Source organism: Oncorhynchus gorbuscha, linkage group LG09 (assembly GCF_021184085.1).
Source record: "Oncorhynchus gorbuscha isolate QuinsamMale2020 ecotype Even-year linkage group LG09, OgorEven_v1.0, whole genome shotgun sequence".
NCBI lineage: Eukaryota > Metazoa > Chordata > Actinopteri > Salmoniformes > Salmonidae > Oncorhynchus > Oncorhynchus gorbuscha.
In genome coordinates, this window is record NC_060181.1 from 40,708,109 (window position 1) to 40,725,200 (window position 17,092).

Here is a 17,092-nt window from a genome sequence, read left to right on the forward strand (position 1 = left end):
GTCAGTAACTAACTATTCTCTGTCCGTTATACAGGTTTGCAACATTGTGGCCGGGCAGCGCTGCATCAAGAAGCTGACAGATAACCAGACCTCCACCATGATCAAAGCTACAGCACGTTCTGCACCCGACAGGCAGGAGGAGATCAGCCGACTGGTGAGTGATTACTTGCACCCTCGGTGGTGGGAGTGTGAACTGCAACTCAGGAAGTGGAGCGCTGTAGTCCGACAGTACAGTATGGAACCGCATCTCTAATAGAAATCCCCAATCAGTTGTAGTTGATGTCATGGTGATGTTGGCTAGTTAAGCTCGTGACCAGAAACGCGTCATAGGGGTAACGTTTATCTCGTGCCGAACTGAGCCTGTGCAGGCCGTCAAATCAAAGGCACTCCTTCGATATAAAGTTGATTTTTGACAAATGAAAACGTGTCAGTTTGCCACTTTCATGAGGTTGGAGTAATAACATGTTCAACTACTTGAGGTATTGGCTCAAATCTAGGTTGCGCCTTTTAAGTTTCGAGAATTTATTCCATAATTGTTAATTTTCAGTTTTCTCATTGACTTCTCGAACACCAAACCCTGGCCTGGTCTGGTTCGCAAGCGTTCCCGGAAGTCTCGTGACGTTTTACCTCTGGGTTTAGAAACTTTATGCCGTAGTCTGAGGCAGCCATTCGTTTTTTTTGCAAGGAAAATGCACTATTGGATCTTTTGAGTAGTTGCAAATATCCGTGTTACTGTTTTCTAAAGAAGTGTGGTTGTCCAGAAAAGGTCTGCAGTCTTGAAACCCCAACGCACATATCTCTTGCCTCATATGGCTTCCTTACTGAGTATTCCATGTCCACTCCCCCAAATATAATCTGGGCCGAATTGAATGAATGAATGAATTGATGATCTGGTATTGGTAACGGTCGATTGCAGTAGGAATCTAAATGATAGATTCACAACAACAAAAATACTTCAGACACTAGCAGGAAGCAAAGTCTTCTCTGCCTGCCTAACCCCTTCCTTTCACACCACCTTTTCTCACCCCCCCCCAGGTCAAAAGCAACAGCATGGTGGGCGGTCCCGACCCCTACCTGAAGGAGTTTGGCATTGTGGTGCACAACGACATGACCGAGGTGACAGGCCGAGTCCTCCCAGCGCCCATGCTGCAGTATGGGGGCCGGGTGAGTACCGACACTGGGCGGGACTGTGGCAGGGTGAGTACTGGGGCACTGGGCTGGGTCAATGTTTCATGGGAGGGATGGGCCATACGTGTGTGTGTGTGTGAATGAAAAGGGTGAGTGGACTACTCAAGGGGAGGAGGATGAGACTTCATGCCACATAGCACATTTTAATTAAATTCAATAACCCTTACTGAAAAACTGTCTTCTGGCAAACAGTTGTTATTCCTTTGGCCAATTTGCCGCAAGTAGCCACCAAGCTTGTATTTTCACATGCAAACAGTTGCAACTTGTGAATTTTTTTGGCAAACAATTCTAGGAAACTTGTGGCGAACGTTCAACTTTTTTGCTGCAAACTTGGTATGCAAATTAGATCAGGTTTTTGGTTACTGTGTGTTAACGTTAAACTGTATCTACATAAACCAAATCACACATAGGTCTAACTTTAAATGAACATGCTTCTCACAGAGAACTAAACCTAACATACTAAATATACTAGACATGTATTCAATGTCTTAAGTGATAAAAATAAGTCATCATGCTAATGAAGAAAATAGCAAATTGTTTAATCTATGTAGCTACATTTACATGAGAGAAATGTGAACACTGGGGATGTTGACCGTAGGATTTTTAAAGGGGCAACTACAGAATTTACATGAGCCAAGTGATAACTGGGCAATATCTTTCACCCAATGCAAGTTTAAATTATAATTAACACAATTTAAATACATTTAAAGAAGTCAATCAAAACCAGGTCAGAACTATTGCCTTTTTGAGTGAACTTTGGAGATGGCTGCTCTGTGGAAGTCCTTCATCCAAGCTTTGCTGAATGCATGAACTGAAACAATCAAACACAAAAACAAAATTAGGACACACAAAAAAAAATATTACTGAAAGGTAGACTCAGAGGCTAATGGTCGGGTTTGGCTTTGGAAAAACGGGGTCGGCTGTGACAAAATTGGCTTGATGTTGCAATGCTTCTCATCAATGTTTCTGCCTTGTATAAATGCTATAAGAAGAAAGATTGTAACTAGCCTAAACTGGGATTTATGCCTACTAAATCTACCATTAAATGTGTGGCCAACTGTTCCTCGTGTTTTTTTTGTGTTTTTTTTTTCTCTCCAGCCAAGCCTCAATACAACCGATTTTAAAACGAATCAATGAATTTTGATATTCAATCTAGACTGGGGACTTCATCATTTAAGAGACAGTTGTCTCTTCTCCCTGACTCAGGTGTGTATAAGACTTGGGTGGAAGATAAGCAACAAAAGCAGTTCATATTATTTGTCCAAAATGAATTATTGCCTTGAAGAAGTCTTGACCTGGTGCACACATACATTGAGTCTACAAAACATTAAGAACGTTCCAAATATTAATTAGGGCACGGACTCCACAAGGTGTCGAAAGTGTTGACTCCAACATGGGCCAGCAAGTTGGCTGGATGTCCTTTGGGTGGTGGACCATTCTTGATACACACGGTAAACTGTTGAGTGTGAAAAACCCAGCAGCGTTGCAGTTCCTGACTCAAACCGGTGCTCCTGGCACCTGCTAACATACCCCGTTCAAAGGCACTTCAATATTTTGTCTTACCAATTCACCCACCGAATGGCACACATACACAATCCATTTCCAATTGTCTTGAGGCTTAAAAATCCTTATTTAACCTGCCTCAACCCTTTCACTCTATCCCATAAAACATGACACTGCTAACTAGGCATCAATTGGCTAGCACTTTTCACGTTTATTAGGAAGGTTAATGAAGTTGGACTCATTCCAGACCACTTTGGTAGGTAGCTTGGTTTCCATTTTCCAGCAGATTTTCCTAATCCCCTTGATTGGTCGTCAACGGTTACTGGTCTTGGAACTCATGTGTTCCCCAGAAACGGCTTCTGGTGAACTGTTTGCAGCTAGCAGCAATACATATTGTTGCCACAGGTTTGCCACTGATTCAAATAGAATCTTGAGAGAATTGTTGTCCAGAAAATAAAAACAACTCTGGCTAGCTGTTTGCCAATAGTGGCAATAAATATTATTATTTGCTGCGGATTACCACTAGTGGCAAACATTTGCAAACTTCTGGCAACATTTTGTGGCACACTATTTAGTTTGCCGCAAATTTGCCACCAACTTCCATGAAGTTGCCGCAAGAAATTCCTTCCAACGTCCCGCAAGGGCATTTATTATTGCATATTGTGTGTGTGGTACCAGTCATAAATTTGGACATACCGGTGAAGTCGGAAGTTTACATATACCTTAGCCAAATACATTTAAACTCAGTTTTTCACAATTCCTGAATTTCAATCCTAGTAAAAATTCCTTGTTTTTTTAGGTCCGTTAGGATAACCACTTTATTTTGTGGTCCTTCTGTAGCTCAGTTGGTAGAGCATGGCGCTTGTAACGCCAGGGTAGTGGGTTCGATCCCCGGGACCACCCATACGTAGAATGTATGCACACATGACTGTAAGTCGCTTTGGATAAAAGCGTCTGCTAAATGGCATTTATTATTATTATTATTATTATTATTTTAATAATGTGAAATGTCAGAATAATAGTAGAGTGATTTATTTCAGCTTTTATTCATTTCATCACATTCCCAGTGGGTCAGAAGTTTACATGCACTCTATTCGCATTTGGTAGCATTGCCTTAAATTGTTTAACCTGAGTAAAACGTTTCGGGTAGCCTTCCACAAGCTTCCCACAATAAGTTGGGTGAATTTTGGCTTATTCCTCCTGACAGAGCTGGTGTAACTGAGTCAGGTTTGTAGCCCTCCTTGCTCGCACACGCCTTTTCAGTTATGCCCACACATTTTCTATAGGATTTAAGTCACTGCTTTGTGATGGCCACTCCAATACTTTGACTTTGTTGTCCTTAAGCCATTTTGCCACAACTTTGGAAGTATGCTTGGGGTCATTGTCCATTTGGAATACTCATTTGCGACCAACCTTTAACTTCCTGACTGATGTCTTGAGATGTTGCTTCAATATATCCACACAATTTTCCCTACCTCATGATGCCATCTATTTTGTGAAGTGCACCAGTCCCTCCAGCAGTAAAGCACCCCCACACCATGATGCTGCCACACCCATGCTTCACGGTTGGGATGGTGTTCTTTGGCTTGCAAGCCTCCCCCTTTTTCCTCCAAAGATAACAATGGTTATTATGGCCAAACAGTTCTATTTTTGTTTCATCCGACCAGAGGACATTTCTCCAAAAAGTATGATCTTTGTCCCCATGTGCAGTTACAAACTGTAGTCTGGATTTTATTATAGCGGTTTTGGAGCAATGGCTTTTTCCTTGCTGAGCGGCATTTCAGGTTATGTCGATATAGATACTTCTGTACCCGTTTCCTCCAGCATCTTCACAATGTCCTTTGCTGTTGTTCTGGGATTGATTTGCACTTTTCGCACAAAAGTAAGTTTATCTCTAGGAGACAGAATGCATCACCTTCCTGAGTTGTGTGACGGCTGTGTGGTCCGATGGTGTTTATACTTGCGTACTATTGTTTGAACAGATGAACGTGGTACATTCAGGCATTTGGAAATTGCTCCCAAGGATGAACCAGACTTGTGGAGGTCTACAATTGTTTTTCCTGAGGTCTTGGCTGATTTATTTTGATTTTCCCATGATGTCAAGCAAAGAGGCACTGAGTTTGAAGGTAGGCCTTGACATACAGTGGGGCAAAAAAGTATTTAGTAAGCCACCAATTGTGCAAGTTCTCTCACTTAAAAAGATGAGAGGCCTGTAATTTTCATCATAGGTACACTTTAACTATGACAGAGAAATGAGAATAAAAAAATAAAAAAAATCACATTGTAGGATTTTTAATGAAATTATTTGCAAATTATGGTGGAAAATAAGTATTTGGTCAGTAACAAAAGTTTTATCTCAATACTTTGTTATATACCCTTTGTTGGCAATGACCGAGGTCAAACGTTTTCTGTAAGTCTTCACAAGGTTTTCACACACTGTTGCTGGTATTTTGGCCAATTCCTCCATGCAGATCTCCTCTAGAGCAGTGATGTTTTGGGGCTGTTGCTGGGCAACACGGACTTTCAACTCCCTCCAAAGATTTTCTATGGGGATGAGATCTGGAGACTGGTTAGGCCACTCCAGGACCTTGAAATGCTTCTTACGAAGCCACTCCTTCGTTGCCCGGGCAGTGTGTTTGGGATCATTGTCATGCTGAAAGACCCAGCCATGTTTCATCTTCAATGCCCTTGCTGATGGAAGGAGATTTTCACTCAAAATCTCACGATACATGGGCCCATTCATTCTTTCCTTTACACGGATCAGTCGTCCTGGTCCCTTTGCAGAAAAACAGCCCCAAAGCATGATGTTTCCATCCCCATGCTTCACAGTAGGTATGGTGTTCTTTGGACTCAACGACGAGTTGAGTTTTTACCAAAAAGTTCTGGTTTCGCCAAAATAGAACTTTTTGGTAAAAACTCAACTCGTTGTGTTTGGAGGACAAAGAATGCTGAGTTGCATCCAAAGAACACCATACCTACTGTGAAGCACGGCGTAGGAAACACATTGTTCAGGGGCAGAATGACAGATTTTTACCTTGTCAGCTCAGGGATTCGATCTAGCTTTCGGTTACTGCTCTAACCACTAGGCTACCTGCCGCCCCCTTTGTCGCCACCCTTTGCCTTGATGACAGCTTTGCACATTCTTGGCATTCTCTCAATCAGCTTCACGAGGTAGTCACCTGGAATGCATTTCAATTAACAGGTGTGCCTTGTTAAAAGTGAATTTGTGTAATTTATTTCCTTTTTAATACTTTTGATCCAATCATTTGTGTTATGACAAGTTAGGGGTGGTATACAGAAGGTAGCTCTATTTGGTAAAAGACCAAGTCCATATTATAGCAAAAACAGCTCAAATAAGCAAAGATAATGACAGTCCATCATTGCTTTAAGACAAGGTCAGTCAACACAGAACATTTCCACATTTTAAACCTTCAAGTGCAGTCTCAAAAACCATCAAGCGCTATGATGAAACTGGCTCTCATGAGGACCGCCACAGGAAAGGAAGACACGAAATACACGAGCACTGGACATTCGACCGGTGGAAATCTGCCCCTTGGTATGAGTCCAAATTTTTGGTTCCGATCTCCGTGTCTTTGTGAGACTCAGAGTACGTGAACGGATGAACTCTGCATGTGTGGTTCCCACCGTGAAGCATGGAGGAGGTGTGATAGTTTGGGGGTGCTTTGCTGGTGACACTGTCGTGAATTATTTAGAATTCAAGGCACACTTAACCAGCATGGCTACCACAGCATTCTGCAGCGATACGCCATCCCATCTGGTTTGTGCTTAGTCCCACTATCAGTTGTTTTTCAACAGGACAATGACCCAACACACTTCTAGGCTGTGTAAAAGGCTATTTGACAAAGAAGAGTGATTGAGTGCTGCATCAGATGACCTGACCTACACAATCACCCGACCTCAACCCAATTGAGATGGTTTGGGATGAGTTGAACCGCAGAATGAAGGAAAAGCAGTCAACAAGTGCTCAGCATATGAGGGAACTCCAAGACTGTTGAAATAGCATTCCATGTTAAGCTGGTTGAGAGAATGCTAAGAGTGTGCAAAGCTGTCATCAAGGCAAAGCATGGCTATTTGAAGAATCTAAAATATATTTTGATTTCTTACTATTTTCTACATTGTAAAATAAAAACCCTTGAAAGAGTGTGTGTCAAGACTTTTGACTGGTGCTGTGTGGTATGTGTGTTTGTTATATGTAGGCTATATACTTGGTTTCTACATAATGAGTTACGTCCAGTCTTTATATAGCGTAATAATGTTTGGTATGGGTAGACCTCTACCACAGTTGGACTGTAAAACATTTGGTCACAGAAATGGCTTTAATAGAGATGTACTGACAGTTTTGGCACGGTATTGCTGGTTTCTATGCATTTTATCGGGCCCATTTTACAGTCTCTTCTTGAGTGTTTTGGAGTGCTGGGTAATTGAGTCTTATCTTCATCCTTTGAAATGTTTTTCTCAATACTATTCGTTTGTATGACTGGCACATCTTTCAGCCATTTTAACTGCTATGGCTATGTTGTAGCTCTAATGGGTTTGTGATGAGACAAGTGACTGTCCTTGTGTTTTGTCACTCCATCACTGTTTTATCATGCTGATGTTTATAATATACAGTATGTTGCTATAATTACTGTGGACATCTGATTCAATGCTGGATCGGCACATCAGTCTTCAGGGCTTTTTCTTTCTTGAACTGTGCATTTGTATATGTATAGCTTGCTGGAGAATCGCATGTGGATACGGACCCTGAGAGATAGATGTACATCTATCCATCGATCTAAGTTGGCTTTAGTAGGAATGGATTGAATAACACATGGCACCTAGGTGTGTATCAGCAAAATTTGTTGTTGATATAACTGGAAGGGTGGTAGCCTGCAGTCTTATCACAGTGTAAAGTATTTGCTCATCTTTTAATGTACAGTGTCTATTCCATACGTGAACGTTCTGCCCTGTGGAATAAGCTTCCGGTGCGGTTTAGTATGTGGAGGTTTTGCCTGCATGCTTCTTGCAATGGGATGAACTGTGTGTAATAGGATCTTACGGTAGAAGTTGCCTCGAACCACAGATCTAGGGTCAGATTCTCCTACCCCCCCCCCCCCCCATCCTAATCACCCCCATTAGTTGTATGTAAAAAGATCTGACCCTGTATCACTGGGAAGGTGCAACTTCTACCCGCACTATGTGCGTGGTGCAGGCAGGAAGCTGGGGAGTTGTATCTGCTGTGTCGGCTGGTTAAACCGGGGGGGTTCACTAAGAGCGTAGGGACTCTCTCCGCAGAATAAGACCGTGGCCACGCCCAACCAGGGCGTGTGGGACATGCGGGGGAAGCAGTTCTACGCCGGGATCGAGATCAAGGTGTGGGCTGTGGCCTGCTTCGCCCCACAGAAACAGTGCAGAGAGGACCTGCTCAAGTGAGTCATCTGCCTGTCAACATGGGAGACACACCTTCACCCTTTCTCTTTTCCTATTCCCACAAATCTCCATAGCCCTTAGTCTGTGTGGTGATCATTACTCATTTCGGGCCAAATCCAAACTTTTAAGATATGTGGGCTTATCCAAAATATGATGTACATCTCCCATTGATGTATGCATACTAGTTACGCAAATATATCTTAAGTTAGGATTTTGACCACAGAATTTCAACTTATTTTTCAACAGTTTGAATGCAGTATTCTGGCTCTAGACTAGATTCCCTGAAGGTTTGTTCATGGTTTTCTAGGAGCTTCACAGACCAGCTGAGGAAGATCTCGAAGGACGCGGGGATGCCCATCCAGGGACAGCCGTGTTTCTGTAAATACGCCCAGGGAGCGGACAGCGTGGAACCCATGTTCAAACACCTGAAGATGTCCTATGTGGGACTGCAGCTCATCGTGGTCATCCTGCCTGGCAAAACCCCTGTCTACGGTAAGAATCATACTACTTTAGTTGGGAAATCTATTCTTTATTTGGAGAAATCTATTATGTTGAAAGAAGAGCAAACTAACTTCAACTAGGTTGTCTGTCTCTTCCTACTGTCTTTAAAATAAAATGCATTTCCTCTTATGGATTTGTATAAGATATTTGATCAAATATAATTGGAAGGCTTGAAAATGGTGGTAGGGGAGCAAACCCCCCTCAAATTTCCACTAGTGCCTTGAGGAACACTAGTTCACTATTCATGCTTAAAATGTTCAGAGAACCAATCTACTAGCTACTCTTGCATTTGAGAATATTAGAGCTCAATTACTTTTCTGTGTCCCTATGGTCCTGGTGCCACAGCGGAGGTGAAGCGGGTAGGAGACACTCTCCTGGGCATGGCCACTCAGTGTGTCCAGGTGAAGAACGTGGTGAAGACGTCCCCCCAAACCCTCTCCAACCTCTGCCTCAAGATCAACGCCAAACTGGGTGGCATCAACAACGTCCTTGTGCCCCATCAGAGGTGGCAACCACACACACGCATACTCATACATGCAATTTTAAAGAGTTACAATTCATATAAGGAAATCAGTTAATTGAAATAAATTCATTAGGCCCTAATCTATGTAATTTCACATGACTGGGCAGGGGTGCGGCCATGGGGAGCCAATCAGAAATGAGTTTTTCTCCACTAAAGGGCTTTATTACAGACAAATACTCAGCACCCCCACCACCCCTCAGACGATCCTGCAGGTGAAGAAGCTGGCTATGGAGGTCCTGGGCTGGTGTGGGTTACAAGTGGTCTGTGGTTGTGAGACTGGTTGGACATGCTGCTAAATTCTCTAAAATGACGTTGGATGCAGTTTATGGTTGATAAATTAACATGAAATTCTCTGGCAACAGCTCTGGTGTACATTCCAGCAATCAACATGCCAATTGCACGCTTCCTCAACTTGAGACATCATTTATTGTCCCCAGCACAAGGGGAATCAGCTTCTTCATATCCCACACTTGTCAGGCGGCTGGATTATCTTGGCAAAGGAGAAATGCTCACGAAAAGGGATATAAACAAATCTGTACACAAAATTTGCGAGAAATCAGCTTTTTGTGTGTATGGAAAATGTCAGATTTTTGAAATTTTATTTTAGCACATGAAACCAACACTTTACATGTTGCGTTTGTGTTTGTTCAATGTGTTATACTCAAGATTGTGTCTCGCTGCAAGTGATGTTCTCACGGTGGTCTTCCGAGCCTTCATGGCTTTGAAGAAATTGCCTAAAGGCAACACTGATGCAGTACAACTGTGAATAAAACAGCCCACTGCTTAATCATCAATGAAAGCGCAATACACCCACACAACATACAATTGCCTATCCACATTCTGTTATGTCCATAACATGTCAATCAATTCTCAAATGTATTGTGCTGAAGACCTATACCTCTGCTCTAAGAGCAAAGCAACACTCATATACACACACACACACGTACGTTTATTTTATTGCCATATCTTTAAAAAAAACAACATGTAAATAATGTAAACCTCTCCCTACCTCCAGACCCTCTGTGTTCCAGCAACCTGTCATCTTCCTGGGGGCGGACGTTACTCACCCTCCAGCCGGCGACGGCAAGAAGCCCTCCATCGCGGCGGTGGTGGGCAGCATGGACGGCCACCCCAGCCGCTACTGTGCCACGGTGCGCGTGCAGACGTCGCGCCAGGACCTGTCCCAGGAGCAGCTGTACAGCCAGGAGGTCATCCAGGACCTGACCAACATGGTGCGCGAGCTGCTCATTCAGTTCTACAAGTCCACACGCTTCAAGCCCACCCGCATCATCTACTACCGCGGCGGCGTGTCCGAGGGCCAAATGAAACAGGTGAGGAGGGGGTGACTGGGAGGGTTTGATGCGTGTCGTTTCGGTTCATTAGGGTTTGTGGGTTTTCAGGTTTTGACTCTGTTCTGAATTGACCGTTGAATGACATTGCTTTATGATTTCTCATTTTGAGTCGGTGGCTGCTTATCCCTTTAAAAGGTGCGGCCCTTCGCACCCCAGCAAAACCATGGTGTCCTATCAGTGTTGGGCGTTGACGGTTAAATACTGACTCAAAGTATATCCAGACGGATCTCCCTCTCCAATTAACCCTGTCTCTACAACTTGAGATATAATGTAAAGGATAGAAGAGAACAAGTGTGGTCCCTAGTGATTTGTGCCACAGTGCCCTGGATATAGCATCTCACTGCGTTTACACAGGCAGCCCGATTTGGATCTTTTGCTCAATTATTGGTCTTTTGACCAATCGGATCAGATCTTTGGCCAATAATTGGGCAGAAGAACAGAATTAGGCTACCTGTGTAAACGCAGCCAACTTTGACTCAACCAGAGAATCATATCAATGCATTTTTCCCTGCAATGTGAATCTCACTGTTTCTATGTCTGTGTGGGTGGCTGTGTGTGTAGGTGGCGTGGCCGGAGCTGATAGCAATCAGGAAGGCCTGTATCAGCTTGGAGGAGGACTACCGACCGGGCATCACCTACATCGTGGTTCAGAAACGCCACCACACCCGCCTCTTCTGCTCAGACAAGGCCGAGAGGGTGAGTGGAGACCCATGTAGAGCAGGGGTGTCAACTCAATTCCTGGAGGGCAGTGTCTGTGTTTTTTTAGGGAACTTCCTAAGCAATTACCCTTTTCAAATGATCAATCAAGTGCATGGGAGGGGCGAGGACACCCAGCCCTCCGGGAATTGAGTTTGACATCCCTGATGTAGAGGGTGCAGTTAACCGCAGGTCTAGGATCAGATTACCCACCTTTAAACCATTTGTGGATAAAACGACATCTGTACCAGGCCTTTGGCAGTGTTTTAATACTTTTTAAATGCATCTCTCAAAACTCCTATCTTTGGAGTAATATCTGAGCTGACAGTTCACTCGATTCATTATTTAGACACAGCCAAAGTTAGATGGGTTGCAGAGCGAGTTAGCCCCTCTTCAGCTTGCACCCCAGCATATCCAGTGTCTTTAATCGCAACTATCCCCCCCTACAGGTTGGAAAGAGTGGCAACGTCCCAGCCGGAACCACTGTGGACAGCACAATCACTCACCCCTCCGAGTTTGACTTCTACCTGTGCAGCCATGCTGGGATCCAGGGCACCAGCCGGCCCTCCCACTACCACGTCCTGTGGGACGACAACTGCTTCACGGCCGACGAGCTCCAGCTGCTCACCTACCAGCTGTGCCACACCTACGTCCGCTGCACCCGCTCAGTCTCCATCCCCGCGCCAGCCTACTACGCCCGGCTGGTGGCTTTCCGCGCCCGCTACCACCTGGTGGACAAAGATCACGACAGGTACTGATGAAAGTGGCAAGGCACAAGTTCTGAATACTGAGGGGTATCACAGATATACAGTGCCCTCTGTAGTTATTGGGACCGTTTTCTTTTGGCTCTACTTCAGCACTTAGGATTTGAAATGATACAATGACTGAGGTTAAAGTGCAGACCGTCTGCTTTAATTTGAGGTTATATTCATCCATATCGGGTGAACCATTTAGAAATTACACCATTTTTTTCTACGTAGTTCCCCCCCCCATTTTAGGAGACCAGAAGTACTGGGACAAACTCAACAAATTTGTTGAGTTTGTCCCAGTACTTTTGGTCTCCTAAAATGGGGGGGACTACGTACAAAAAGTGGTGTAATTTCTAAATGGTTCACCCGATATGGATGAATATAACCTCAAATTAAAGCAGACAGTCTGCACTTTAACCTCAATCATTGTATCATTTAAAATCAAAGTGCTTAAGTACAGAGCCAAAAGGGAAAAAAACATGCTTCACTGTCCTAGTAATTACACAGAGGACGGTATATGAAATGTCATTTTAGCCTGAACAGACACTAATGGGCTGTATTTTCTGCCCTATATGTTAGATTTATATCTGCAACATATTATGCATCTATCTTTACTGAATATACCATTTTTGTTTGGCATGTTGATGCAAATACATTCTGGTAGATTTAGTTCAAAATGACCGTTAAGTTGTAATGGTGCAACCAAACAGTTGGGCTTTTGCTTCTGTTACTTTATCATGTATCTGACCCCTTTCTCTTGTCCTGTCCTGCAGTGCGGAGGGCAGCCACGTGTCGGGCCAGAGTAACGGTCGGGACCCCCCTGGCCCTAGCCAAGGCAGTCCAGATCCACTATGATACCCAGCACACCATGTACTTCGCCTGAGCCACGCCAGCAATGGGTGCAGTTCTGTCCCATCTCTCTCCTCTGTCTCTCTCTCTTTTTTTGCCAGTCTCTCTATTTCTCTTGCGTGTTGATCTGCACCAAAGCGGTTCGAAGCCAGTGAAGTGTGCCAATGGAGTATTTTCCTTTTCGGGGAAAAAACGACATCCGGCGTTCCCGATTGAGCCGCCTTTTTACCAGCAATCCGGCACTGAGAGACCGTGGGGTTTCCAATGTACAGAGAAAGCAAATACACGCATACACAAGTTGAGCCATTTTATTTTTTATTTTTCCTTTTGAATGTCTTTTTTGTGTGTTTTTTTTGTAACACTGAGCAATGGAGTGGACTGATGCCAATCGTCAGTGGCAGCTCTTCTAGCTAAGCAGGACTCTGTCTACTTTTTACCTCAAAGCCCCTTTGGGTGAAAACCTGTCATAAGGTCTTGGGTTGGTGGGGGTCATTGGGGGTATGCGTGGAAACATGGGTGGGGTGGACCTTTTTTTGAGAATATTTTTTCTTTCCTTTTATGATCATGTTTTTCCTTTCTCCTTTTCTTCAGTCTTACAAGCGAGGTCACCTGGGTATCCATACCCATTACTCTTTCTTCTCCCATTTAGCGAAGAATAAGTGTGTTTGTGTATATACGTGTGCGTGTGTGTCTTTGCGTGTGTGTGTTTCATGGCAGGCCACTGAATTGTAAAGGGAAAATCAAGGAGATAACTGCTGTAAATGCCTCAGATTTGATGTTTTTATATTCACACATTACATATATATAAATATTTACATCTATAGAACAGATTGAACCATACAGACTTCACAGAGGCCGGTGGGTATATGTGTAGCAGTAGCAACCGTGGTTTAGCCGGTGTGGCTGACTGGGCAATGGGACCTAATTGAATGGTTGAGAGCTTCGTGAGGGTTTACGGCATTGGGCTAAGCCGTCTTAGTTGGTGCCCCGTGTGAGGAAGGGGATCCATCCCTTAAACTTGTTTGTCTCAACGGTTATGACATTGTTGGGGTGGAGCATGTTTTTTAGCAAGGCGCTAGTCGTCTGAATTTTTCAGAGCAGGAAAACGCATTCACTTAACTTTTGGGGTCTCCTTTGCTACCGGCCAATTCATTGCACTGACCGGGGATGCTAGGTAAGCAACAGAGGGCACTCTTCTCTTACCTTTATGCATTTATACATACAAATCAAAAAGCAGAATTTGTAAGAGTTTAATATAAAACTGTTTTTGTGGCTAATCTTAACTATTGTTCAGACATAGTTGGTATATTTGATGTTGTTCTTATTGTTGTTGTTAATGTTCTTATATACGATTATGATAATTATCAAACCGGCAGCAACCAGATGTGTAGTTAGGAGATCAGTGGCTGGGTTTAGAGTTAGACACTTTGTAGCATTCTGGCCTCCGGCGTGGGGGAGGCCCAAGGTGGGGGGCCTCCGGCGTGGGGGAGGCCCAAGGTGTATCGGTTTATGCGCCCTTCTGCTCCTCAGTTATGTAGTAGTTTATGGTGTTAGGGAATGGTTTGGCTGTGTTCTCCAGTAGGGAACATCTGTGTTGATCTATCACTGTTACTCCTGACTGGTAAAACAGGAGGTTACCATCAGTGCTCATCTGGTGAGTATTCTTGGCAGCAGGGGGTTTCGGTTCGAATGGATGAAAGGTGACAATCAGAGCTGGCATTAGGAAGAAACTGGGACAGACAGTGGTAAACAAAGAGGTATGCAATAGGCAATGAGTTACATTTTTAGAACTTCATAATGTGTTTCTATGATAGTTTGTGTGTATTTGAACAAGTATATCTATCCAAGTCTAAACTTCTGGTATTTTTTAATGAAATAATGTTTTGAACACCAGATATGAACATAAAGCATAAGCACTGCCCTTGGATCTAATGACACCTGACCAGTCACGACCGTGGTTAAAGATCCCATTTAACCACAGTCGTGGGGTTGGGTATGGTTGTGCATAACTCGCGGTGAGGATGGGGCGGGGGTCGACGGCGGCGTGCACGCCTCGTCAGGGGGGGTCGGCTCAGCGAGAAACCCTTTTGTAATAAACCATACGTTAAGCAGCAGGTTTGCTATGAATGAGTTTTGAGCGCCTACCTGTCGAGGGCGTGGGCGCTTGCCTATGGGAGGGGAAGCATGGTGGCGGTCCAGGCGTTGCATGCAGTAAGTTTGAGGGGCGGGGGCTAAGCTGTTGTGGAGACGTGCACTAGTTTCCCCACGCGGCAAGGGTGCTGCGTTGATTCAGCCTGGTGTGGTAGTCTGCAGAGTGTGTTCCTGTGGGTGTGGCCAGACTGGAGCATTGTCCAGGATGTGGGTGTGGTCTCCTAGCAGGGGATCCAAAGGCGGTGATGACTCCCCAGTTTTGAACATATTATCATTGCAAAGCAATATTAACCCAGAATCCAGTTTTCGAATGAGGAAAAAGCTATAATTCTTCTCGTCGACGTGGCTGTTGGTCTGCTCTCTGTCGCCGTTTGTGTTTCTGTAACTAGTTTTGTTGCCTGTATCAATCAGTGGGAATGTGCATTCAGTGGACTAGCTATTTAGGCTCTGAGAATAAACATTTAAAAAAAGGTAACATTTAAAAAAGGTAACATTTAGACTTTGCTCGCCTGCATGCCAGAGTATTGTCTCTAAAAAAAATCTCTTTAGAATTATATTTATTAAGAGACAGGAGGGGGAAAAAATAAATGTTCATGAATTTAGTGAGACTGTTATAGGCTAGCAATATCGTCCACTCTCCTCGAGACGTATTTGAAAGATTCCTACACAAATGTCAGTAAAAAAACGGAGGCACAGGCCGCTAGAGGCTGAGCGTTCCAGCCTTTATGTCGTGGCCCGAAGACAAACGAGGTACTTTCTTCAAAAGTGGGCCCGGTAAAGACTTGAACTCTCGCCCCCGCACAGGCTTCAGTGTAGCGTCCATTTAGGCCTCCACTTCCTGGTTTGTGCCCCTGCCACGCCTCTTGGGGCTGTCCTGTCTCGTGGCGCCACCCACACAAGCGCACTTCCTCTCTGTGGGGGGCCTCGGCCCAAGGTGTCCACGGCCACAGGAATACCTCCTTTTTAACCTTTTTAACGAACCATTCTTTCTGTGCCCCGTTTGAAAGAGAGCATGATTTTATTTTTTAATTCCTCTTTGATATAATGACTACAGGTTTGTTATTTGACATTGTGTAATTTAATTTTCTTCTTTATTCTGGTGTGTAGCTCTGCTGTTTTCTGCTAGTGGTCTGAGCTGTGTGACTGTCCAATGGCAATAGAAAGGTACCCTGTCTGACCTGCTGGGGAGGGGGGTGGGGCTTCCTCAGGTCCCTCCCACAAAGGCGCCTAATCACTCGCTGTATTGCTATGTGACATGTTGAATTTTTTTTTTTTTTTTAGCCTGCAGGGAATATTTGTGTTATTGTGCAAAGTAATAAATTGGTATTTTATGCCTATATCAGCCCCTGGTGTTTCCTCTCTTCATTCCTTTATTGCTTTTTACCCCAACACCACATATGACACAAAGGGCAAATGCTCGTCTTCTGCTCCATTTACAATGTATAATAAATGAGTTGTGTGATTACAGGGCTGCCACTGTAGAGAATTTAATGTACAGTATAATAGAACTAGTCCACAATCGCAACTAGAGGTACTACATTAACCTGTCAGTAGATGGCATCATTCTCTCAATGAGCAGAACAAGTCTACTGGCTGAGCAAAAACAGTCTGAGGAGATGGGACTCCTGAAAACCCCCTCCTCACTCAGTTTAGCTTAACAAAAGATAAGACACTGTCATTTTATGACAAAGCCACTATCATGTACCAAAGAGCAATTGTAAATCTATAGGTAGCATTTGTTGACTTGGACAATGTAGTCAGCTGATACAACTATCTTGGACATCCCTGATTTTGTGTAATCTCCATCTTGAACAATTACTGCTATTGTGTGTGTTAGAGTGTGCAGTGCCTGTTCCGTCAAACATGTTGTGTGTGTGTGTGAGCACCAACTCGACAAATCAATGAAAACCTGGCGACTTATATTTGGGTTTCGAACATTTATTTCGATGTTCATGTATTATTTTGTGTAATGATTCCGGTGGATTTCCGCAATAGCCTTCATTTACGATGTGGTATTCATCATATGCAGTACCATGGGCCAATATGTCTCATTCACAATGGACAGCCTGTGCATCCCCATCCTCCCTCCCCCTTTCACCCTCTTGTATCACTGCCCCTCCTATTCCATTTCCTGTGTCCCGTGCTGTTGT

At 44.0% G+C, this 17,092-nt stretch overlaps 1 protein-coding gene and 1 non-coding gene across 2 annotated transcripts in view; both read left to right on the forward strand.

Annotated features, from left to right (window-relative positions):
• ago4 (argonaute RISC component 4) overlaps positions 1-16,286 on the forward strand; it is a 34,571-nt gene extending 18,285 nt beyond the window's left edge. Inside the window, 10 exon segments of the mRNA XM_046362415.1 lie at positions 35-154; positions 1,036-1,164; positions 7,987-8,120; positions 8,429-8,613; positions 8,968-9,127; positions 10,161-10,476; positions 11,059-11,193; positions 11,643-11,944; positions 12,716-12,764; positions 12,766-16,286. Of these exon segments, the coding sequence (XP_046218371.1) occupies positions 35-154; positions 1,036-1,164; positions 7,987-8,120; positions 8,429-8,613; positions 8,968-9,127; positions 10,161-10,476; positions 11,059-11,193; positions 11,643-11,944; positions 12,716-12,764; positions 12,766-12,825 (1,590 nt within the window). The 3' untranslated portion in view covers positions 12,826-16,286.
• Positions 9,824-9,904, forward strand: LOC124044789. Its single transcript, XR_006840726.1, has one exon. It is a non-coding gene; the product is annotated as a small nucleolar RNA SNORD35 (small nucleolar RNA).
• Positions 16,287-17,092: the final 806 nt, after the last annotated feature.